Source organism: Coenobita brevimanus, chromosome 14 (assembly GCF_032717465.1).
Source record: "Coenobita brevimanus isolate Jiangsu-jjx chromosome 14, ASM3271746v2, whole genome shotgun sequence".
Classification (NCBI taxonomy): Eukaryota; Metazoa; Arthropoda; class Malacostraca; order Decapoda; family Coenobitidae; genus Coenobita; species Coenobita brevimanus.
In genome coordinates this window covers 40,661,036-40,687,377 of record NC_136967.1, presented here as the reverse complement: position 1 = coordinate 40,687,377, position 26,342 = coordinate 40,661,036, and the positions used below count along the sequence as shown (strand labels likewise).

Sequence of the window (26,342 nt, the reverse complement as noted above, 5' to 3'; positions counted from 1 at the left end):
AGTAACTATCACTTTACTGTTACCTACATTTACCTTCAAGGTATGGCGCTCAAATATATCAGCAAAAATAAAAACTATTCTGGAAAGTTCCTGTTAACTATTTTACCTCTCTCATAACTCTGTCTACGTAAATATTGAACAGCTATGGGGACATCACTCATCTTTGTCTTGGTCAAAGACTGTTGTTAAACCACTTGCTTTGACTGCTCTCTACTCTTAAACAAACTTCCCGCAAAATTCTTAACAGGTTTCAGGTAATTTCCTTCCAAATCAACCAGAATACCAGATAACCCTGACCATAGTGCGTATCTCTTGAACTTATTCCTGACAAATAACACAGATCAATAGAGGAAAAAGGTACTGTCACCACTCGGATCCTCCAACCACGATCTCATCATAGCCTTATTCGTAAATTGCCTCAAACGTACCCATTCTGAACCAATCAGGGTGACATGATGGCACATATAGAGCAGGCTGGGATGGGTATAGAAATTATCTAGCTGATATTCCATGGGAGTCTGCTGTCTCCATTGATATCAGTTCCACACAATTCCAAATTAATGAAACAGTACAAGCTGGAATGGAATTGTTCATACCCTGTAAACAATTTATTGAAAGTCTGGAGACACCAGAATGGTTCGACAGAAATTGTGCCCGAGCAACAACCGAAAAGTCTTTAGCATATAACTCTTACTTCAAGGCCAAGGCAATAGAATCCCCCAATCACTTTAACGTTAACAGAAACAACGCAAAAACAGTGATAATCTCGCCAAATCATTCTCTCTTCACCTTCAAGCACCAAAGGTACTAAATAATCCTACTGACAATAGAATGTTTTGCTCAACTCTTCGTTCTTTCAGTAGTAACGTTAACAAGTCATCAACCATTTCCCTACCAATTTTTTCAAACGAAAACACTGTAAGTGACCTTCGTGGAGAAGCTAGCATTCTTGTCAATACGTTTGCCAGAAATTCTACCGTAGAAGAATTCCGCTAGAATGTTTTTGTACTAGACTTGTCTTTCTCGAATTTGCTTCACTAACGATACACACTAGATACGTTGTTTCTTTGTTAGACACTTTGTGAACTAGCAAAGCTCAAGGTCCAGATAGAATACCTCCAGTAGTTTGAAAAAGTGTTCCCCAGAACTTGCTTTCGTTTTAACAAAATTTTTCAGACTATGCAAGCAAACTTTTTCATTACATAATTCTTGAAATGAAGCCAACATCCTCCAAATTCCAAGGAAAGGAAGTTCCTCTGATCTCTAAAAATTTTTGTTTTTATGCAAGTACTAAGGAACTAAAGGCTAGGAGACCGCGAACAGTTCCTTCCAAGAAAAAAGAAAAGAAAAACAATACAAAAGTGAGCCAAATTCAAGATCTGTTCATTTTGAGATGCCTGGACACACTGTATTTGAGAGACTGGAGATCATAAGAAGTAGGAAATATAGACACAGGGGAACAGTTCCAGAGCTGACCTGCTGCATAAATGAAGGATTGGGAGTAACGGTTAACTCTTGCATTAAAGAGCTGGACAGAAAAGGGATGAGAGTTTGTTGCTAGACGGGTGCTACGTAGAGGTGGAGAGATGCAAGCAGACAGTTCAGACCAATGGCTATGACATCTCTTGGAAAAGTATTTGGGATTGTTATTAGTAAGCACATTTTTGAAAATCTTCAGTCCAACAACTTAACTATACAGGCACTCAGTGGAGTGCATCTTTCTGACAAGTGCTACGTAATTTCCAAAGCACTCTTCATAATGGATTACGTTTTCTCATCACTGATTAGGGTTTCACAAAAAGTGTTTTCGGGATCCAGAATCTGTATTACGATCAGGATCGGTCCCAAAAGTTAGTCGATTGTTCCTATGACATGGGCTGTCTACCCACCAAATTTGGCTCAATTCTATCGTTTGGTTTTTGGGTAATCCAGCTAACAGACAAACAAACTAACAAACCTCGGTTCCATAAGTTAATCGACTGTTTCCTTGGACACAGGGTATCAACCCACCAAATTTGGTCCAAATCTCTCATTCAGTGTTTGAAAAGTCCTGCTAATAGACAATAAACAAACAAACAAACAAACAAACAAATAGGGGTGAAAACATACTCTTCTTCTCTGAGAGAATTAGTGACATATGTTATGGTTTTCACCACGAAAGACCCACTGTTGATATACTAAATCCCATTACTCATACAATTCATCAGTCAGTTGACCAAGAAGGAAAAATGCATGCTGTAGGCCTTGATATTTTGAAAGCTTTTGACACAATGTGACATCATTCCCTGCTCTCCAAACTCCCTTCCTACTGTCTTTCATCTTTTGTCACACTGGTTTCCTCATACCTCAGCTACAAAAACATAAGACGGAAGGTAGATGATGTACTGGTACATTCCATTTTCCACTCAACGTTTGTGTGCCGCAACGTTCAGTCCTGGCCCAACCCTATTCCTCATTAATATTACCCCAGGATAGATTGCTTTTTTTTTTTTTTAACTACGTTAGGTAACACAGAGTCTTACAGACCCCACAGAAAAAAAAAATACGTTTGATTTATTTAAATGTGGTTTAACAGAGAAATAATTCAAGCCATTTTCTTTCACTGAGGCTACAAAAAATTAATGATTAAATGAAGGAATATTTTGTCATAATTATTGAAAAAACAATTCAAAATGTTATATATGCTAATTTTGGCCTTAACCCAAGCAAAACCGAAAGCTAATATCTTAATCTCTTGGGTCATCAGCTGTAGACAGATGTTGGGACTTTCTGTAAACAAAAGGAAAAACACAGGAAATGAAAATTAACTGCAAACAAGGAATGACCAATGACGTAACATGTTAGGCAACTTGGGGTCTGACAGACCCCAATGGCTCTATTGAGCAAAATCAGAACCAGTTCCTGGAAAGATCTAATCATCTCCATGAAGGACTTCACTAGTCAGGAAGGTGGATAGAAGGACAGATCCCTTGGCCTATAGTTCATATATATATATATATATATATATATATATATATATATATATAGTATCTATCTATCTATCTATCTATCTATCTATCTATCTATATATATATATATATATATATATATATATATATATATATATATATATATATATATATATATATATATATATATATATATATATATAGTATATCTATCTATCTATCTATCTATATATAATTTTTTTTTTTTTTTTCAGGGCCTGCGGTCTAGGAGACCCCTGCTTACGTATCCAGGGTTGATCTCTCTTCTCAACCACCCATAATTTCCATCCACTCTTATGCCAATGACTCAACGTTTCTCAGTCCCTTCACACTTAAACTCCGATTCACAAAATTTTCTACACTATTTCCAACACCCATCTCCGCAAAGAAACCTCCACAACTCAAGACGTATCTAAGATCACTGAATGGAGTCAGAATAATGTCGTCTCATTTAATGCTAGGAAAACCCTATACAGTATATTCAGTTTACCAACAGAAACTTCTTGATTCCTTTATTACCTTCAATGGAATGAATACTCCTATCTCTAAAAGTATTGAAATTCTTGGTGTTTCACTTTACAGTACCCTCAGTTGGACTCTCATCTCAGATCACTTGCTAAAACCGCGTCAAAGAAACTTTGATTATTGTTCAGAATCCGTAGTTTCTTAACTGACAAAAAGTTAACTTTATTTTCCAGGAGTCGTTTGTGTTCTCAGCTTGCATACTGTTCACCCTTATGGAGTGGATGTGGAACGGTTGCACTAAAACAAGTGGACATAATTCAAATCAAATCTAGAAAGATAATAGCTCAGCAATTAGAAATGAATGTTGTCTCCCTTGCATTATTTTATCTATACTTTTACTGCAAATGCTCAAAGTTGCATCCACAGTCCTACCTCGCCAAGCCTTCCCCATTGCTACGTGGGCATCTGGTAGTCCTCATGACTGGACTGTAACACTGCCATGTTGAAGAACTTGTGCCTATCAGAATTCCTTTTTGCCCCAGACTGCTTCTGTTTGGAATCCCCTTCTTCAGATTAGTTTCCCTCCACATTTCAACAGGAGATCAAGTCCAACTGTTACATATTTTTTATGAATGGAGGACTCCTGTAATTTGACGTATAGAGTTATTTCTTATTAGTTAGTTTTTGCTTCCTCTGTTCATCTCCTGTAAAAAAAAAAAAAAAATCTTTATAATAATTCTTCCATAATACCTTTCCTGTACTCTCACCTAATTTATACCAAGATATTTCTGCACTCATGTTGATCACTTTTATTTTGTATAAAGGTTCCACCGCAGCCTTGTTTTACTTAGTTGGTATGGTTCCATTCATCCGAGCTTTCAGAGATATGTCCAGCAAGCACTTTATTCCAGTCTGTTCACTGCTTTTCATCATTTTACTACGTGTGTCATCAACACCTAATGTCTTGGCATTTTCCAAGTATTTCACAGCATTCGTCACATCTGCTCGTGTCATATTACCTGGCATCACATTCCTTCACAAGTGAGCAGATGGAGAGAACGCTTTAAGGAATTGTTGAACATAGAGGATGGAAATAATGCGAGTATATGTGGCTGGGGAATGGCTGAGAGAAGGAGGGAGGTGAGAAGACAGGAAATCAGCAGGATAGAAGTTGTGAAAGCAATGAAGAAAGTTAAATTGGGGAAAGCCCCAGGAATTGGTGGAGTGTGTGGTGAACTGCTGAAGCATGGGGGAGAGATAGTAGTAGAATGGATGTGGAAGATGTGCAGATTGGCCTGGGAGGAAGGTAGAGTCCCGGAGGATTGGAAGTCAGGTATAATTATTCCCTTGTACAAAGGAAAAGGGGAAAATGAAGTGTGTGGTAATCATAGGGGCATTTGTCTTCTTCGTATAATAGGAAAAGTGTATGGTAGGATACTTATTGACAGAGTTAGAGAAAGAACAGAGGAATTAGTTGGAGAAGAACAGGGAGGCTTTAGGAAGGGAAGAGGTTGTGTAGATCAGATATTCATTCTTAGATCTTTAGTGGAAAAGTTTCTAGAGAAGGGAAAGAAGTTGTATGCGGCTTTCATGGATTTGAAGAAAGCATATGACAGGGTGGATAGAGAAGAATTGTGGAAAGTATAAAGAATATATGGAGTAGATGGGAAGTTGTTGAATGCTGTGAAGAATATGTATGATGGTGTTAAGGCTGCAGTGCGTGTGGATGGTGAACTGAGTGAATTTTTCTCTTTGAAAGTTGGGTTGAAACAGGGATGTGTCATGTATTCATGGTTGTTCAGTCTGTACATGGATGGGGTAATAAAAGAGGTACAAGGTAGGGTAGTGGATGTTGGATTGGCCGTGGTGAGAGAGGATAGTGTTTGGAAACTCCCTGTACTGTTGTTTGCAGATGATACTGTGTTGTTGAATGAAGACGAAGGGGAGCTGCAAGACTTGGTGGATGAGTTTGGGAGTGTGTGTTAGAAACATAATCTGAAGGTGAATGTAGGGAAGAGTAAAGTGATGGTCTTTAAGAGAGGTGAAGTCTGTGAATGTACAGCGAGATTGGATGGTGAGGAATTGGAAAATGTGAGTACGTTTAAGTACTTGGGTAGTGTGATGAGTAAGGATAGAGGTTTGGAGGGTAAAGTGCTTGAAAGGGTACAGCAGGGAAGAAAGGTTGCTGGTTCCTTGAAAGCAGTGATAAGAAACAGGGAAGTGAGCATGGAAGAGAAAAAGTTACCAAATGACAGTATTGTAATACCAACTCTAACGTATGGAAGTGAAGCTTGGACGTTGTTGGAAGGACACAAGTCAAGAGTGAGAGCAGTGGAAATGAGTTATTTAAGAGGAGCCTATGGAGTCACATGGAGAGACAGGCTGACAAATGAGGATATAAAGGAGCATTGTGGTGTGGATGTGGATGTGATAGGGAGCGTTAGGAGTAATACACTGAGGTGGTTTGGCCATGTGGAGAGGTTGGAGGGTGAGAGACTGAAGAAGAGAGTGTATGTGAATGAGGTGGAGGGGGGGAGAGGGAGGGGGAGGCAGAGGATGAGATGGAGGGATGGGGTGGAGAGGTATATGAGAGAGGGGTGTGTGAGTTGGGAGCAGGGCAGTGAAATGGCGGGGGACAGGGCGACATGGAGGCGATTTGTTTGTGGCCCCCCGAACGGAATTGAGGCGTCTGCCAATAGATAGATAGATAGACATTCCTTTTCTACACACCACCAAACCTGTTCTTTCTTTCTCGTGCCTGTTCTCACTATTCCTGTTCATCAGGCTTTCAAACTATTCTTTTTATTTCCCTCCTTCTTCACGTCCATTTACTAGAATCCTTCCTCTTTCATCCCAAATATTTTCTCAGCTTCTTTTAAGCTCTCATTTCTACAGTTTTTCTCACCTCTTTCTATAATATTTTGGTATTTTCAGGAGATTTTAGGTTCATTGTATGTCCAGGACCATTATTTGCCTCTCTCCAATTTTCTCTTCCTCTCCTTACTAGTCTCTTCACAGGCTCATTACTATAAGTAAGATGGCCCCTTTCTTCAAATGATCCTCTCTCTTGTATTCATTCTTGCCAAATGTCCAATTTTCGTATTGGTAACCTCGAGACGCCACAAATCACCATAGCATTTTCATACAAACACTCACTATATGCTCCCCGCAATTTTTTCACATCCATTTCCTTCCAGTTCATCGGCTCTTAACTCCTCCTTTGCCTTTACCTGGTATTCATCTGCATCTCCTCTGTTTGTTAGTTTCCCTTTCATTTAAGGAATATTGCACAATAATTTTTCCTCTATCTTTATCCTCCATGCTCCTTCTACGTATAATTGCACATCATCACCAGGTGAACCATTATCATATTCTCACCTCCCTCGCATCAATAGCAATCCCAGTCATCTGTCTGTCTGTCTGTCTGTCTGTCTGTCTGTCTGTCTCTCTCTCTCTCTCTCTCTCTCTCTCTCTCTCTCTCTCTCTCTCTCTCTCTCTCTCTCTCTCCCAGCACATATCAGCCACGCTGCATTCAGCATTCACATCAGCATCCCTCTACTATGAACATTTGTGTATGTCTTCGTGCTGAAAATATGAGCCAGAAATGTTTAGTCTCCTTTCTTAAGTCCTTCAGTCGTCATGTTTTTATTCTTCCCTGGTACCCTATACATAATTAACAGGGCCGGTGTCAAGTCTCCCATTCATGTCACCAAGCATACCCTGGAACTCCTGGGCTTCTGTCCTCTCACTCCATTGAGCTGGTCCCCAAATCTGTCTTTTTATTTTTTTTCCTCACTCCTATAGATGCAAGGAGCATACACAACAATCACCGCCACTTTCACCCACCTAGACTGAAAATTGACATGCACGCACCTTGAGGTGGCATATACAGTATACAATCTCTCATTTCTCTCTGTCGCCCATCATTCATCAACAGAACGACACTCTTCCGTACACTGTCCATGCATGCTCATACACAATTCACACTTCTCACTCTCCCAATCCTCCACTCCATTAGTGTATCGATCCTCTATTCGTCACGAAGCAATGAAATTATAGGGGTACATGAGTAGGCTATATAAAGCTACAAACAATCCTGGCCAATATTTTTCGTCGTAATGCCTAAAGATCGTGACAGATATATATATATATATATATATATATATATATATATATATATATATATATATATATATATATATATATATATATATATATATACATACATATATATATATATATATATATATATATATATATATATATATATATATATATATATATATACAGAGAGAGAGATAAGAGCCGCATTGTTTGTTTGTTTATTTGTCCTTCAGTCATGCCCAAACCATGGGTCATATACATTCTGAATCAGAGTGACCTAAGGATGGTTTTAGGGTGGTCAAAATTCTGATCTGGGTCATTTAGGGCCGTTTTCACAGTCGTCCCTAATGCAGTCCCCAACAGCCTACTCGCCTGCGAACACACGTTTTCGTTTCCACAGTCGCCCTCAACCAGCCTTCCGAGGCCTCTGTTGGGGACGGTAATCGGGACGGCCCGAACAAATTACTGGAACATTCTTGGGGGGCCTGCAGCCTCCCCAACAGACGGTCCCGAAAGTAAAAAAGTAGAAGAATACTTACACGTAACATATTTTCATTATTATTTCAATATTATATACCCAACGTAATATTTCTGGGGTAAAAAACACAGCCGGTATTGATAAAAATATATATATGTGTATTTTTATGAGACTTTCTACCATGTATCCGAATACTAGCCTTTCGCAGACTGGTGGAGGCTCCACGACAAACGGACCCGAAAGAAATACGAGAATCGTTGTCTAATGCATATTTTCATGAAAATTCTAATATCTGATACCCGATATAAAAGTTGGTGTAGCTAACACCCCGTTTAGAAAAGAAAATGTTCATGTATTAATAGTAAATCCGTTAATAAACCACACCATCACTCATTAGACGTTATATATATTACTTCATGGTTATTTTTACATAAGCCTTTTTTACAATACTTGGCAATCATCAGGATTCAGCTTACTTCCGATTTCAAGTAGGAGTGTGGTGAGGTTCCCGTTAGCTAGCTCTTCATTCCAATGACGATTCCTATTCGTTATTTTGGCTGCATTCCTACGAATATCTTCACGCCTGAATATAATAGTAAGAATTGTGTGAAGTGGATTTTCCAGCCATGTTATTCATCACACCCATTACATTCCAATTTCTAAATATTCTTTACATATGGAAAGTGTTTTCGCCACCCAGAGCTATCAACCCTACCGCATCAACAAGGGCAGACGTCCCCACGTTAGTAAGCTTCCAAAAGCCATCCGGAGCGACTGTGAAATCCGAAGGTGCTTTTGGTTCGGGCCCGACACACGTTCGGGCCCAGAAGGTTAGGGACGACTGTGAAAACGGCTCTGAAGGTCACTGGTTGTGCTCGTCTTTTTGGCCCGGGCAACGCCGGGTACCCCTGCGGCCCAATTTTTGGCATGAAGACTCACATGACCTCTAGTGCGGACATAGGCTATATGAGGTTGGCCTCCAAGGTCATTTGAAGTCACTGGTCGGAGGTCATTTGAGATAATCGGTAATACACGCCCGAATGACTGGACCCAACAGTCTATTTTTCGGAATGGAGACTCACATGACCCCAGGTTCGGACGTAGACTATGTCAGGTTGACCTCCGAGATAGTTTGAGGTCACCAGTCGGAGGTCATTTGAGGTCACCGGTAATACACGCTCGAATGACTGTACCCAGCAGTCAAATTTTTTGAATGGAGACTCACATGACCTCCGGTTACGACATAAGCTACCTGAGGTTGACTTCCGAGGTCATTTGAGGTCACCGATCGGAGGTCATTTGACTTCACCGGTAACAGTAAACAAGTGCGCACAAATACTGTATGTTAGACTGAGAAGGCTGAAATTGAAAGTTCCTGGACCTCTGATAATTCCTCTTTAATTGCGTAAGTGGTACTTATGGTCTGTCAGGAGTAGAAAGAAAGACTGAACTAGAACAAATAGGATTAGAGTTTTCGCCTTTTTGGCCCGGCAGTCCCGGGTACCCTTGCTAGGATACTAGATAAAAGAAAAGATAAAATCATAAACATATACCAAAACCTCTTCTCTTGACGTAAATCCAGTGTCACCACGATGTCTATATATAGCTACAGAAGTCATATGTAATGATTATATTTTTCCTCTGTAAGGATGCTGTCGCTGTGTTGACACGCAATACACGAACTAACTGTTTATTCATGTTGAATATCGTACATGGACCAACAGCAATTTTCTGCAATTTGTGCTCCATATGCAGGGACAGAAAATGAAGGACTCATTCTGTTTCCACAATGTGGTGCATTATTACTGTGGTACTGACCCTTCCCCCACCCTCTCTCTCTCTCTCTCTCTCTCTCTCTCTCTCCTATATATATACTGTATATCCACTCACCTCTATGGTGACTGCCAGTTGCTCTCTTTCTTCCTTCATTCCTTCCATCCCCGTCTGTCTTTCTTTTCTTCATTTTTTTTTCCTATTCCTTCTGTCTACGGGCGACGCTACTCTGAGTGATGAACCAATGATTTCCTTTATACAAGGAAACTACGTACTACGCTGGGTGGTAACCATACAGTCAAATTATGGAGTCTGGTGGTTTTATGGGAGTTGCGAGCTCCAGTCCGATAGAGCCCTGGCAGGGGTATTTCCTAGGGATTTTTTTTTTTCTCACGTAATGCCATTCAGGGATGAGTGAGGCTGGTCACTCATTTTAAATGTCGGGACCAACTTGCCTAGCCCCGGGCTCTACGCCCCTCATGGGGCAGCACTGGGTTAGATGATGATGATGATATATATATATATATATATCATCCAGTCCTACATTGCCCCACGAGGAGCGTAGGAGCCCAGGGTTAGGCAGTTGGTCCTGACATTTAAGATGAGAGTAAATATATATATATATATATATATATATATATATATATATATATATATATATATATATATATATATATATATATATATATATTTTTTGCCAATCCCTTTGGCTGATATCCAGTTAGCATTTTCTTTTTATCAGTCCCCACCCCATATGGGCTCCAGGACGGGTAATGTTTCCACTCGGTTTGTCTGTCTGTTTGTTGGTTGGTATGTCCGTCTGTGTTTCTGTCTGTTAACAATCGTACGTGAAAACGTTTGATGCAATTTTGGCTAATATTACAAGGAGGATGGTCTGTGACCTTCTGATCACCTGATTATGTTTTGTGCCCGAAAAATGTAAAATGATTTTTTTTTTCCACCATAATTCCTTTCCAATTCGTCATATCGACATGAAACCAAAACCTAAAGGTGCATCTTTCAAATCTGCATCCTTTAACATGGCTCATTACATCAGGGAGGGTCACCCACTAGTTAGCGGTACAGGATTCAGTGTCAGGTGGGTCGGACCTAAAATTAGAATCGGACGTAAAATCGCCAATTTCCACCCGATTTACTCCAAATTTGATATGTAACATCATTGCCTAGATATCCTGCTGTGTTAAACATCAGCACTAACGGGTTTGCTGTGCCGTGGGACAGCTTCTTGTCATATATTCGTTTCATCAGTGTCTTTTTCAGCTGTGTGTATTTGTCTTCTTTATTCGTCTCTATTTTCCGTGTTTCTTTTTTCTTCACAGTTCTGTTATCTTTATCCTTCCTTTTCGCTTCTTTCTTCATCCTTCTTCTATCCTCTCCTATTATATCTACTTGTTGAATCCCTTACCTCTCTCATATTCCCACAGTAATCAACATTTTGTTCATTATTCATATGCTCTTTAGTCTGTCCCCCTAATTACCTGCGTACATTCCACATTTTATTAGACCCCTACCGGTCAAACCTGTAGGGGACTATGGGTTTGTGCGGTTCCGTCAGCACTTCAGTCAGTCCGTCCGCAGTTTCGTGTCCTCTCTGTAACTTCCATATGCATGGACAGATTCTGATGTAACTTCACACAACTGTTCTCCATACCTTGGCGTGTGTGTCGCGCTGCACAACCAGCCATCTTCTCCCAAGGTCAAGGTCATACTTTGGGCTCAAACAAGGTCGGGAGCTTGTATACGTACATTGTATGCAGAGTGTACATGTATGGTTATCATCCGGCAGGGGACTTGGTAATGCATGGTATACTTCTTTCACCTGCTCTGCTTTATTACGACCTTCTCCTGTCCTTCTTTGGTTGTTAATCTTTATTTCCCTGCTCTTTATACTGTCTCCATATTCCTCTCCCCGTCCCCAGCAATGCTACTTTTTTCTCCTTTGTAATTCCTGTTGGCTATCTATTTTCCTCGGACGCTTTTCTCGTTACTGTCTTCATATTTCTCTTCACTCTTCTATATAGATCTCTCTGGATCCTTTATTTATTTTTCCCACTCTCTTCTTCTCAGACTCTGTTTATCTTCTACTCCTCCTTATCAGTAATCACATAATCACCTCTCCCTTTCTTACTTCTCCCTCCTTCTCTCGTTCCTTCATCTATTTCCCCTCCTCCACTTCCCTCCCCTAGACACATTCTCTCCCAGCCTTGTTCCTCGACCATTATATCCAAACTATAACTATGACTCGTGAAGGTAGCGGCCAAAAGAGTCTGATACCGTTGCTGACTCATTCATTCATCCCGATATCCATCTACTCACTCCCCATGATATTCACCCCCCCATCAACCTCAGGGCTCACTCATACATCCACCTCGATATCTACTCACCCTAGCTTTCCTACACCTGCACACCATCTGATTTCCACATGGCTGACAAACCATTAACTCCCCGACCTGAAACTCTACTCTCCATGCTCTCTCTCTCTCTCTCTCTCTCTCTCTCTCTCTCTCTCTCTCTCTCTCTCTCTCTCTCTCTCTCTCTCTTTCTCTCTCTCTCAAGTGACTGTGGGTGAAATTCAGTACAGTGTATAGTGTACCACTTCTTAAACCGTATATCAGTGACTGATGTGGGCGGTAAAGGTGCCACCCAGTGTCTTCCCACCTCACCTTGGACAACATTAAATAGAGTTATTGTACTGTGTCCTATGCTTCGGTGTTTATCGTCCTCTCTATGAAATGTTGCCTTTCTGTCTATCTATCAATCTATCTATATCAAAAACTTTCCACATAATGTACGCACTCGTAGTGTTTGTTTTTCAACATATAGGAAGACGCTTGTGTACTGGCTGGGGTAGATTAAAACTGCTAAATCACTTGCCGAGATGCGTGTGGCTTAGCAAGAATCCTGATAAGTCTGAAATGTGTATCAATATATGGGTTGGGGTTGAAAAATATCCACTCATAACTGATTTACCTGGTTCTTCACAGAATTCAGGTCGCATGGCATTTATCACGCCATGGTGTAGTGGTAATGGTGTCTGACATCTGTCTGGAGGTCTGGGGTTCGATTCTCAGCTTGAGCATCAAAAATTTTCCACAAACGTAAGAACGTGTAATCTCTCTCTCTCTCTCTCTCTCTTTCTATCTGATTGGCGCCCAGTGTCCTCAATGTAGGACGGAACTAGTCATTTTCAAATTTTAATAAAGAAGAGAACCCCGTGGTGGGGACCTATGAGCTTCGCGACTATGAGCCGACAGGCGGAGGGCGGTACGCCTAGCACCCTTCCAGCAACATCTCTCGCACAGGAAATCTGGGAACCAATGGGATATATACATACATAAGATGCCTGTGACGTCAGGGATCTCGTGAACTTTAGTTTCTAAAACTGAGCTGCTTCCCCAAGGTGAGGTGGAAATTGGTTTTTGTGTGGCGTGTGTGTTACAAGGACACTGAATCAAGCTTGACCAGTAACTTGCTGTTACAAATGCATCTATTTACTATACCCGCCCACCTTCTGTTTCCACCCAGTTCTTCCTCCTGTACAGGCTGATTTTAATATATCTTCCGACCCTTGCTCCATAAAGGGAATCCGTGGACCTATCTGTAAGGTCCCTAAGTCTGGTCGCAGTGGGAGCAGCAACAGGTGTGGGAATCTCATCTAAATCATTCCACATGACGAACTGTTTCGCCCAACTCCGCCAGTCTTCAAACCTCGGTCTGATATTGGCTTGACGGCTTCAACATCGTGATATATAAATTTTCACTTTTTTTTTTTTTTTCATTTTTGACCTCCATATTTCTTTAAATATCTACTTTTTCTTATTTATATTCTCATCATATTGTGCACAAATCCCCTTCAGGCATACACTAACAGCTTCAGTAGTTACAACAGAACCTCATTTCTCCTGAGTCGCACGTGCCACAAGGTCACCTCATAGCCTACTCTCTCTCTCTCTCTCTCTCTCTCTCTCAGCCCTACACTGACCTCTTTCAGTCCTACTTTGTCAGCTTCTCATTCCAGCTACAACTCCACCAACCTTTCACAACCTTTACAACCTCACAACTAAAATCGCTGTTGCTCTAACACCGACTTCCGCAAACTCTTAAATAGCGTGCTCAGGGAAATGTTTTAGTAAGTTCAAGTGGATCGTCTTGGACCAGTTATAAGTAATAAGTGCTAGACTAACACGAGTCGAATTGTCAGCAGTTACAAATTAACAGTTATTGATGATCTTATGGGCGAAAATAATCTCCCTCCTTTTCATCTATTAGATCTTCATTGCTTAGTACATCGATAACGGTTGGGAATTGCACACATGTGGCTATAGCATTATTTCCTAGACTTAGGCCATTAATACCATGAAGATACTAACATATTTCTCTGGGCACCCTGTGTTATCTAGTTCTGTCTGCACTGGAATCGCTGTTCCACTTCCCTTAATAATCTCAGTTTCACGGAACCTGATTCCTCTCAGTTCAATCACAAATAAAACTTTTCTTAGCAAGTCCTACCTGTCAACCCCTCCTCTGGCCCTAATAACCTCGAATCCTCCGCAACTCCTGTAATGTCATTCAACACTCCCATGTCCCCTAATACTGTTCAGGCCTCCCACAAGTCCACCAATTCCTCCAAGTATTACCACAATCCAGTCAACACCTCTCAGTCCCTCAACAGACTCCATTAATTCTTTTCAAACCCACCACGTCCGTACTAATACCTTCCAACCCCGCACAATCCCACTAATAATTTTCAAATTCACCTCAACCTCACTAGCGCTTTTCATCTTTTATAGTCCTCTTATACATTTCAAATTCTCCACATCCACCGTATCACCCTTTACAGTTTCCACAGATCAAGTTCAGTCCTTTCACAATCTTCATCTACCAGATCATTTCCATAATAGCCTTACAGCCCTCCTCCATACGCAACCCCACACCTACGTCAACCCAATGTAGTAATCTCACAGTCAGCGGTCTCATCACAGTCTCACTCTAGCCTCTTCACTCATGATCTACAAACTGGCAATCTTATCTTAACTCCTCTCAAGCGAACGGCAACCTCATATTCACTCATATGGTATATCCATCTCTGGGCATACACTAGGCAGCCCGTTCCCTGAGGACCAGCACATGGCGCGTAACACTTTACATGGCGCATCAGCTTTCTATTTAATCTCTCAGTTTTCTGCATTACTTACTCCAAACTCAGGAATTTCTCTTCACCCCTCCAGAGCTTTCCACCCTAGTTAACATCATCATTATGGTGGTGTCACATATGTTAATCTTGCTGACACAAGGTGGATTTCTTTAGCTTGTAATCCTTAAGCAGTAAATAGAGGTAGATTCTAACCCGTTGTTAATACTTCCTTTAATATGAATAATATCCTCTTGCCCATAATTACAAATGCAGATGTGCAGGTTTTGCCTGTGCATTCTGGGAAAACATGTTAACTGTAAATCCAATCCTGCAATATGTACGCCAATTTCGTTGAATTGTTGGAATCTGTGTGTTCACTTTACCTTATTTACGATCGTTTTCATTAACGGAAGGGGGCAGGTCTCCCAAGGATCACTGGGGAGGGGGGGTCAGGTTCCATAAATATCGCTTCATGAATGAGAGTCCAGTGTGAAAAATGTAATAAGATATTAAAGCCATGTCTTCCCTCCTTTCACTACTTTGAGAATATTTTATTTGTTGAGGAGGGGCAGACCACCTAAAAATCATGGTCGAAAAAACATATTATAGTGGAAGACCTTTCCAGTATTCAGACGAACTCACTCGGAAAGGATCAATAAGATTCATCAAATAGCCTAGGGGAGTTGAGGCGCGCGCGCGCACACACACACACACACACACACACACACACACACACACACACACACACACACACACACACACACACACACACACACACACAGGCTGAATATACAGCACAACCGTATTGGACGAGGTGCCGAAAATAATATCCTGTTTCGAAAGATTAATAAAAAGAAGAGGCGTTGCGGTGAAGAGGCTAAACTGACCATTTCCCCGCAAAACTGTGCATCCGCAGTGACCTTAATTTGACTTCCAACCATCCCCACACTAATTTCTACCTCTCTTATTCCACAGGAGCCTGGAGTGCGATCGCCTGCGGGTACACCGAAACCTGGTGGTGGCACTGATCGTGAGGTTCGTGGTGATGCTGGTTATCGCTGAGCCATTCATCACTCATCGAGACACACTAACATACAGAGACCTGGTGCGTACTTGCATCATGACGCGGTATACTTAGATTTGCCTGACTTGGTTTCCTTATGTTTTATTTAGTCGTATTATTTTTCATTTGTGTTTTTATTGCTCGCATTTTATTTAATTCCTAATATTTGTTCGTATTTTGGGGATGTTACTGTATTTTCCCTGTGTGTGTGTGTGTGTGTGTGTGTGTGTGTGTGTGTGTGTGTGTGTGTGTGTGTGTGTGTGTGTGAATCGAACCCGAGATCTCTAAACAAAAGACAAAAGACAGAAGAGAGAGAGAGAGAGAGAGAGAGAGAGAGAGAGAGAGAGAGAGCTGCATAGGGATATAAATATATATAGATCTATCTAACTATATATATATATATATATATATATATATATATATATATATATATATATATATATATATATATATATATATATATATTGGTGAGTATGGAAGTTAAGAAGTCACTGCATGATGGTATTGTGATCCCTACCCTGACGTATGGAAGCGAGGCGTGGACCTTGCAAGAAGGGAACAAGTCAAGAGTGAGAGCAGTGGAAATGAGTTACTTGAGAGGAGCATGTGGAGTGACATGGAGGGACAGGTTGACGAATGAAGAAGTGAAGGAACGTTGTGGGGTAGATGTGGATGTGGTTGAAAAGATTAGGAGAAATACACTGAGGTGGTTTGGACATGTGGAGAGGATGGAGAATGAAAGACTGACTAAGAGGGTGTATGTAGGTGAGGTGGAGGGAGGGAGAGAGGGGTAGACCGAGGATGAGGTGGAGGGATGGAGTTGAGAGGTATATGAGGGAGGGGGGGGGTGAGTTGGGGGGAGGGGAGTCAAATGGTGGGTGACAGAGTGACTTGGAGGCGTTTTGTCTGCGGCCACCCTTTGCGGGATTAGGGCGTCGGGCTATAGATAGATAGATAGATAGATATATTGGTTTCATGTTTTTTACTCTGCTTATTGTGAAGAATCAAATAGTTGCTGTTTTTAGAACAGTGAACTCAACCTTAATGGTGGATGGTGGCGACCATCATCCATTCACTTGATGTAGTGCTGCCTACTTCTTCCTTAGCCTTTATCATTCTTTTCCTTTGCGTGCCCTCCTCTCTTCCTATTTCTCTTATCTTTCCTGTCACTTCTTATTGCTTTTCTTTCCTTTACAGGTTGGTTTACATTGAGTGACAAACTAAATGGTTTCCTGTAAGCCAGGAAACCATTTACAACGCTGGGTGGTAACCATATAACCAAACAATACGTGCTCCCTACGTGTCAACAAGTGGGTTGGTGGAGGGTTAGTGCCCCTCCCCGTAAAACCACTAAAAGTCAAATGGCCACCCCTTACGGGATTATGGCGTTTGACAATAGATTGATAGACAGAACTCAGCCTCGGTCTCCCCATCATCCACACTTCGCAGACACATGGTGACCAGCTTAGCTTTTTAGAATGTTTATTGTTTCGCTTTGTTTTATAAGCTCAATAATTAGTTACGGCATACTTAGGACCATATTCTTGTCGAGTAAGGAGGCTTCTTGACACAAATTCCTTACAAGTTTATTTCTGCATATGACATTAATATTCTCACTTATGATATTTAAGCAAATAGCGTCGTTATTCAAAAGACATAAATAATACAAAGACAGTAGGGAGGCATAGTATGCTACACAAAATGAATCGCTTTGGAAGAGGTGCTAAAAAACTAAGACAGTGAAAGCTAAAGCATTAGGGGGCCGAATGCTAAACACTCACAAATTCGAATGCAGCAGTGACTTTTTTTTTTTTTTTTTTTTACTTTCACGAATATCGAGAGTGTTTTGATTTCGCCAAAACATGCTTCTGGCTAATATCCAAGCTACCTACAAACCAAATGTGGAGAAAATATCTCTATCCGTTGCTCAGTTATTGGACAAAATGGTTTTTGATATATAGTGGCTGGTATTCGTCCAGCTTTGAGTAAATCCTCACCAGTAGTTAATCACTTCAACCCATCCAAACAGTAGTTCTTTCCTGAAGGTTTGGAGAAAATTCTTCCTTAACTTTTCTACACACACACACACACACACACACACACACACACACACACACACACACACACACACACACACACACACACACACACACACACACACACACACACACACACACACACACACACACACACACACACACACACACACACACACACACACACCAACAAAAACTCTATCACCTCGCATTGCTAAAGGCGGGCAATAACTAGAGCAAGACTGTAAATCTGATCACTACCCTCACATGCACAATGTGATATGTAGTACAGGATGGACTTACTGAGGTATTGTTAAATTCCACCAATTAAGGCCTTCCATAATTTAAATAAATTTGTCCACCGGTATTAGTATTAATAAGGAGAATGACGTCATCATATATTACTGGTTTCTGGAAATTGGTCGTAGTCTGATCACATCAAGGTACCTTTAGTGAGGTAAATAAATTTGTCTGGCAGTAACAGTATTAGAATAAAAAGACTCATTTTACTAAAGCAGTTAAAATCATTCTTGTAATTTTGCTTTTCATCTTCCAGATTAATTTGGGGTGTTTTTATCGTGTATTAGTTTGAAGAGATGTTTTTCTCGGTGGTGTTGGCCTAAATAGGTGTATTTCTTTTGAACCAGCTATCCTACTATTACGTATCTTTTCTATAGCTTTTGTTCATTGACAGAAAGGCTTGTTCCTAGAGACACATTTCTTAATTTATACGCTTGCTCTCCTGTCTGAGGAGATGGAGTCTCCAGATACGAGGAATATGGGGGGGATACTAACACGGCTGCTGGAAAAATCAGCAAAAAAAAAAGACCACAATCATACGGGCAGAACGAACACATGATGAAGATTTTAGAGCTAAACATCAAAGAAATATACAGTACATAAAAACCACAGAACTACACAACTTCCATCACACACACACACACACACACACACACACATCGATACCACTAATTTATGAGTTCAAGCCACCAACAGGTCCAATGCTCCGCACTTCACCCGTAACACTACAATGAAGCAAAATCATCTTAATGAATAGAAGGGGTGGACTCGTCACACTCGTATACAATGAGACTCGCTTCAAAATTACCGTTCGAAAAGCACAATACACGTACGCCGTACCAGCACGATAAAAATGTCATCTAAATGAATTAAACTACAGAATGCAGTAAGGAATGTAACAGCCATTTACATATCGCGACCCACGTCATGGCCCCCCCCTTGATGTTTTTTTTTTTATGCGAGGAAGAAGGAACCAAAGGCCATGAGCTCGCAATAACAGTTCCCTCCAAGAGAAAAACAAAACACAAGAGAGCCAAATTCAAGATCCATTCATTTCAAGATGCCTGGACACACTGCGTTTGAAAGACTGGAGATCATAGGCAGCAGGAAATACAGACAGAGGGAGACAGTTCCAGAGCTGACCTGTTGCATAAATGAAGGGCTGGGAGTAACGGTTAACTCTTGCATTAGAGAGTTGGACAGAAAAGGGATGAGAGTTTGCTGCTAGACGGGTGCTACGCGCACCCGTCTAGCTAGCAGGTGGAGGAATGCATGCAGACAGTTCAGAGGAGCAGTGACCATTAAAGTTGCGATAGAAAAGAGGTAAAGATGCAACAGTGCGGCGAAAAGACAGAGGTTGAAGGGAGTCAGTAAGAGGAGGAGAGTTAATGAGACGAAAAGCCTTTGACTCCACCCTATTGAGAAGAGCTGTATGTGGGGAGCCTCCCCACACATGAAAGTTGTACTCCACACAGGGGCAGATAAAACCCCTGTATAGAGTCAACAATTGTGCAGGGGTAAAGAAAGAACGGAGTCGGCTTAACACACCCAATCTCTTGGAAGCAGATTTTACAAGAGATGTAATATGATCTTTCCAAGATAAGTCCCGAGTAAATGAAACCCCAAGCATGTTCAAGGATGATACAGGATTAAGCTGAATATTATTAAACATTAGTGGAAGCTTTTGACGGGTTGATAGGTGTAAGAACTGAGTTTTGGATGCAATAAAAACAACATTATTTTTACCCCAGTCAGAGATACGAGCCAAGTCAGACATTAGGTGTGCCATAGCCTCATTCCTTGTTTGTTGAAGTAAATGCTGAGATGGGCGTTGCGGGAACCGAATGGAAAGGTGAAGGGTGGAGTCATCAGCGTATGAGTGGATAGGGTTAGATGTACAGCTTAGAAGGTCATTGATGAATAAAAGGAAGAGAGTTGGTGATAGGACAGAGCACTGAGGAACACCACTGTTGATAGATCTAGGAGAAGAACAATGGCCGTCTACAACAGCGGCTATAGAACGACCAGAAAGGAAGCTAGCGATGAAGGCACAGATAGAAGGATAGAAACCGTAAGAGGGCAGTTTGGAAATTAAAGATTTATGCCAGACTCGATCTAAAGCCTTTGAGATGTCATGTGCAATGGCAAAGCTTTCACCAAAGTCCCGAATGGAGGATGACCAGGAGTCTGAAAGGTACCGTAGGTGAGAAGATTGCCAGTGGAGCGTCCCTGACGGAACCTGTACTGACGATCAGAAAGAAGGTTGTGATAAGAAAGATGCCTTAAAGTTTTTCTATTGAGAATTGACTCGAAAACTTTTGAAATACTGGACGTTAAAGCAATTGGACGATAGTTGGAGGGTTGGGAGTGGTCACCCTTCTTTGGAACTGGCTGAATGAGAGCAAACTTCCAGCAAGAAGGAAAGGTACAAGTTGACAGACAAAGGCGAAAGAGTTTGCCTAGGCAGGGTATATGCACAGAAGAACAGTTCTTGAGAACAACAGGAGGGACTCCATCAGGCCCATATGCCTTGTTAGTATTAAGGCCAGTGATGGCAGAAAATACATCAGCTGAAGAAATTTTAATGTCAGCCATGAGGAAGTCAGAGGCGGGAAGTGATGGAGGAACAGCACCGGAATCATCTAAGGTGGAATTGGAGGAGAAAGTCTGTGTGAAGAGATCTGCTTTATCAATAGAAGAAATAGCTACAGAACCATCAGAGTAGAAAAGAGGAGGGAAGGATGATGAGGTAAAGTTGTTAGAAAGGTTTTTGGCAAGGGGCCAGAAGGAGCAGAAAGAATTCGAGTTGGAGAGTTGAGAGCATTTAGTACGGATGAAATTATTTTTAGCAGAGCGAAGAACAGACTTAGCACGGTTCCGGGCAGAAACGTAAAGATGATGTGATTCAGGAGTGGGTTGGCTCCGGTACCTTTTGTAGGCGCTCTCCTTGTTGCGGAGTGTGATTAAACCAACGCTTTCTTGCGTTAGTCAAAGGATATGAGAAAGGAATGTATGCTTCCGTGCCTGAAAGAATAACCTCTGTAATGTGCAAGGCACACTCAGATGGCTCCCAGCCATGGAAACAATAATCATTCCAGGGAAATCAAAGAAGTACTGCCTGAGGGCCTCCCAATCCGCGGCTCCAAAATGCAGCAGGCGACATTTCCCTGGAGGGTCCACGGGCCATACCAGAGTGATAGGATAGGTTAAGGTGATAAGGTTGTGATCGGAGGAGCCCAATGGAGAGAAAAGATTAACAGTGTAAGCAGAAGGATTAGTTGTAATTAGGAGGTCAAGCATGTTGGAGCTCTCACCAAGGCGGTCTGGGATACGCGTAGGGTGCTGTACAAGCTGCTCTAGGTCATTAAGGATAGAAAAAATGTAGGCTTGTTCACCAGGTGGATCAGTGAAAGGAGAGGAGAGCCAAAGATGGTGGTGAACATTGAAATCTCCTAGAATGGAGATTTCAGAGAAAGGAGAAATGGATAGAATGTGTTTCATAGTAGAAGTAAGACAGTCGAAGAATTTTTGATAGTCAGTAGAATTAGGGGATAAGTAAACAGCACAGATATATTTAGTCAGAGAATGACAGGAAAGCCATAGCCAGAGTGAAGATAATTCAGAAGAATCGAGTTCAGGAACATGAGAGCAAGATAAGTCGTTGCATATATATACACAACAGCCACCTTTGGCTTTGAAATGAGTATAGAGAAAGTAGGAGGATACAGAAAAGAGTTTGCTATCAGTTGCCTCAGACAGCTGAGTCTCAGTTATAAAAAGAAGGTGAGGTTTAGAGGAGGAGGGGTGGTGCTCAACAGAGCGAAAGTTAGAGGAAAGGCCGTGAATGTTGCAGAAATGAAGAAGAAGAGAGTCAGACACTGGTTCCAGGCACCTCGAGTCATCACCGGGAGAGAGGCGGAATGTGGGGGCATTTATGGCCCCCCCTCCCACCGGGAACTCTGAGGCTGGGTGATGAGACACCATGATTTTTTTTTAATTTTGGAAAAGGAAGTGTAGTGTGTACTGTGCATGTAGTTTTGTGTAGATAGTTAGAGAAATTTGTGTTGGAGAGCATGATGGCCTACTCTCTGTGTAACTGAGACACTGAAAAAATTCAGCAAAGGGGGATGGTCAGGAACTAGTCCTGAGGGCTGGTGAAACAGGAGCTCCAGCACTCCCTGTCATCAGCTTTCCATCCACCTAGGGAGTACTGCCCTGCTCGACTGGTGCTACAGTCTACTCCACCCTTCATCTCACCCCTAAACATTCCTTACGCAATAATAGCCGATGACCCCGTTTCTATAGACCCTTCACGGCTCTACTCACAGTATAGGCAATCAATGGTGCCTTCACTCAGGAATAACTCCAGCACCTAAACATCCTGAACAACCACCACAGCTCAACATGACCTCCATACCGGCCTAAAGAGGCAGTCTCCTTAACTGACCTCACCTTTTGTATTCTCTGAGGGGAAGTGTGTCTAATGATGCTGCTTTCAAAGATGCCATGTTCGCTGTGTTCAGCTCCAGGTTGGTAAGAGTAAACCCAGAGGGAAAAAACGGGTTTACGTAATATTTACACTATTTACAACAAGTATGGTAGGGCAAAGGGATTCTGAACAAATACTAATGGAGATGGCCTCCACTTAATCAATAGGGAGAGGGAAATCGGTCTATATTCCCTCTTAATTAGTAGGCATGGGGCAGCCGAGCAAGTGTGATGGTGTGGGTAGGATCTCGTTGTTTTCTACCTCACCCTTCTCCTCCGCCAATGAAGCCTGCTCGTCTGACATCGACTTCGCCTGCTCGACCCATTGCCCTGAGCACTCAGACCAATACAGTAACGATGGTCTGGCAGGAAGCTGGAATTTCCCCCACCCCTTACACAGCTCCCCCCAAAGAGGCTACTCGAGAGTAGCCCCAGGAAAAATACCAAGGAAGCTTCAAGGACGATGATCAGTGGTGAGCTCAGGTGACCGACTCAGCAGTTCCGTGCTGATATTGTTGACTGTGGCGAACTGGATTACCCTGTACTTGTAAGACTGGAGGCTGAGTGACTATTGTAGGATGCGATTGTTCCGTCCCTTGAAGTTGGTGAGGTTAACGAGTGGTTGGTGGCCAACCTCTTAAGATGAACCCATTTCCCATTAGGTAAGAATCAAATTTTAGTATATAAAAAGCTACTGTGAGGCATTCCCCTTCGATAGTGGAGAACCTCTTTTCTCTATCAATTTTCTGCTGGCAAAAGATATGGGGTGTGGACAACCATCAAAATATTGAAATAGGACGACCCAATGACCATGATTAGAAGCACTGGTTCTTAAAACAAAGGTTACATTGATGTCAAGCAATCTTAGAATGGGATACACAAGGAGGGAAACCTTCAGTTACTCAAGCTTCGTCAGGTCTTCAGTTCAGGCAAGCGGTCCTGGCACTCCTTTCCTCAGCGAGTCTTAGAGTGGTCCGGTGTAGTCAGATGCCTGAGGAATGATCATCCTGTAAAAGGAGACCATACCTAGAAAACCTTGGAGCAGCTTCTTTGGCGAAGGTAGCCCCAGCTGTAAGAGGGCACCAGTCTTTTCAGGTTGAGGCTGAAGATGATTTCCACCGAGGATGACGCCTAGGTAATGGATGGATGGTACATCAAACTAGCACTTTGGAATTTTGTGTATCAGGTGATGTTCCTTCAGTCTCTCGAAGACTAGTCATACAGGTTTGAGTTGTTTGTCCCAGATGTGGAGAGAACAAAGATTTTATCAATATAAATGGATACGCTAGGTAATCTTGCCAAAACAATATGCAATTGTTGTATGTAGTAGCACAGGCTGTGACTTGGCCAAATGGTAAACAGCTGAATTCAATCAATCCTAAATGGGTTGGGAAAGCTGTTAATGGCTTGACCTTCTCTCTCAAAGGCATTTGGTAGTATGCCTTGCATAGGTCTAATTCTGAAAAATATTTGGCCCCAGAGAATATATACAAGTCTTCCTCGATGGAGCAGGATGGTTCAGTTTGATAAACCGTAAGAGTTTAGGTGTTGGTAGTTAATTGCCATGTGATAGGTTCCATCTTGCTTGCGAACCATGAAGACTGGAGAACAGTATGGGGAGGAAGATCTCTGGATTATCCCTTGTTGGTATAACTGCTTGACTTCCTGCTCAAAGTAAAGCTTGAGATGAATGGGCACAGGGTAGAGTTTGGCCTGGAATTTCTCAGTGGTGGTAAGGGAAATGTCATGTTTGATGGTTGTGATACAACCTGGGATGTCAGAAAATAAAGAGCTAAAGCTGTTTTACAATTCCTGGGGACTGGTCTGCTGGTTCTCATCCAAAGAATGGTGGACCGTAGGTTGACAGTTGCTGGACTCGATAGTCAAGCCAACTGGAGACATGGAGCTTGATGTTGACTCGTTGTCCTCCTCAACATATGCTATTTTTCATCCCTAGAGGGAGAATTCACCTCTCCTAACATCAGCACCTCATCTGGGATATGGCAGAAGTTTACCTGGGCTCGACAATAAAACTTCTTTAGGAGGTTAACATGGTCCTCATGGCTCTTCAATGAGGTAGTCAACCTTTCCTTGCCATTCAAGTACTTTCTATGGTCCCTTCCAGGCGATAAGAAGTTTACTGCCATTGCTGGGGAGTAAAACTATGACTTCGTCACGAGGATGGAATTGACAGTTCTGTTATCAGATATCAAAGTATGACATGTGCCTCATCACACTCATATCACCATTCCTGGCGGCAATTTCAGTGCATTCAGCTAGCTTGTCCCTAAGCTTGAGGATGTTCAGGAAGCTCTTCTGGTCGTCCTCCTGAATGGTCTGACCCTCCTACAAATCACATAACACAGCAAGAAGTCCTTGTACTGTCGTCCATAGAGCAGTTCGAATGAGGGAAATCCAGTTCTGTCGTTAGGAATTTCTCTGTGGGAAAAAAGAAGAAGAATTAGATACCTGTGCCATTCCTCAGGCTTGTCAGCACACACCTTGCAAAGGCCAGCTTTGAGAGGTCCATGGAGACATTTGACTCTTGCAATTTCACTGGAGTGGAAGGGTGTAGTAAAAATTGATTTCACACTAAGTAATTTGTGAAGCTCACTCATAAGTTGAGACGTGAACTGCGTGTCATGGTCTGTGAGGATTTCCTTGGGGGTGCCAGTCTGAGAGAAGATATCTGCAAGTGTTTCAGCAATGGAGATTGAATCATTGTCCTTCAGAGGTACTGCTTTGGGAAATCCTGTAGTGAAGTCTAAGAGGGTAAAGATGTATCGTTGACCTTCTGAGGATGAAGGAGGTAAAGGTCCAAACAGGTCAATGGCTACACGTGAGAATGATTCGGCCAATAGATTGAGTGGGATAGGACGAACAGGTCCCATAAGTGCCATGTGTTAACACTTGTCACAAGATCGACAGTAGTCCCTAGCGTCACTGTTCATTCCTGCTCAGTAAAAGTGTTCGGCAATCTTCTGCTGAGTCTTCATGTTTGAAGAATGACCAGTTGTGGGGCTTTCATGACTGACAGAGGGAATTTCTTGACGGCAATCAGAAGGGGCAGCTAGAAAAAGCGTACCCACCTTCTCAGGTCTCTGGGATGACAAGCACTTTGGGTAAAGCAGACCATCATGACTAAGGTATTAATATGTGGACCCCTTTCTGCTTCAGTCTCACTGGAGGTAGCTTTTTCCCATATCCTAGCTAGCATTGGGAATGAAACTTGTAACGCAAAAATTCCTCTGGTGTGACATTTAGTGGCAATATGACAGGTAGAACAAGGGGATGAGCTCTCTTCATATGGCTTGCTTATGTCTGAACTGAGTTAACAGCTGAAGCCAGATAACTAGTTGTTTGGACTGGTTCCAGGATGGGAGACGAAGCTTGAGGGGTTGTGTGGCAATTTTCAGCAGTTGGGGTTGTTGAGCAGTGGATTTGACCATTGGGAGAAGAAGTAGGTCTGCTATATGCTCATAAGGAAGACTCA

At 42.0% G+C, this 26,342-nt stretch overlaps 1 protein-coding gene across 1 annotated transcript in view; it reads left to right on the top strand.

Moving 5' to 3' along the window:
• Positions 1–26,342, top strand: part of LOC145390374 (corticotropin-releasing factor receptor 1-like) — a 427,528-nt gene that overhangs the window by 325,035 nt on the left and 76,151 nt on the right. Inside the window, exon 5 of the mRNA XM_080265322.1 lies at positions 15,938–16,067. Coding sequence (XP_080121448.1) covers positions 15,938–16,067 — 130 coding nt within the window. The remainder of the gene's footprint in view (positions 1–15,937; positions 16,068–26,342) is intronic.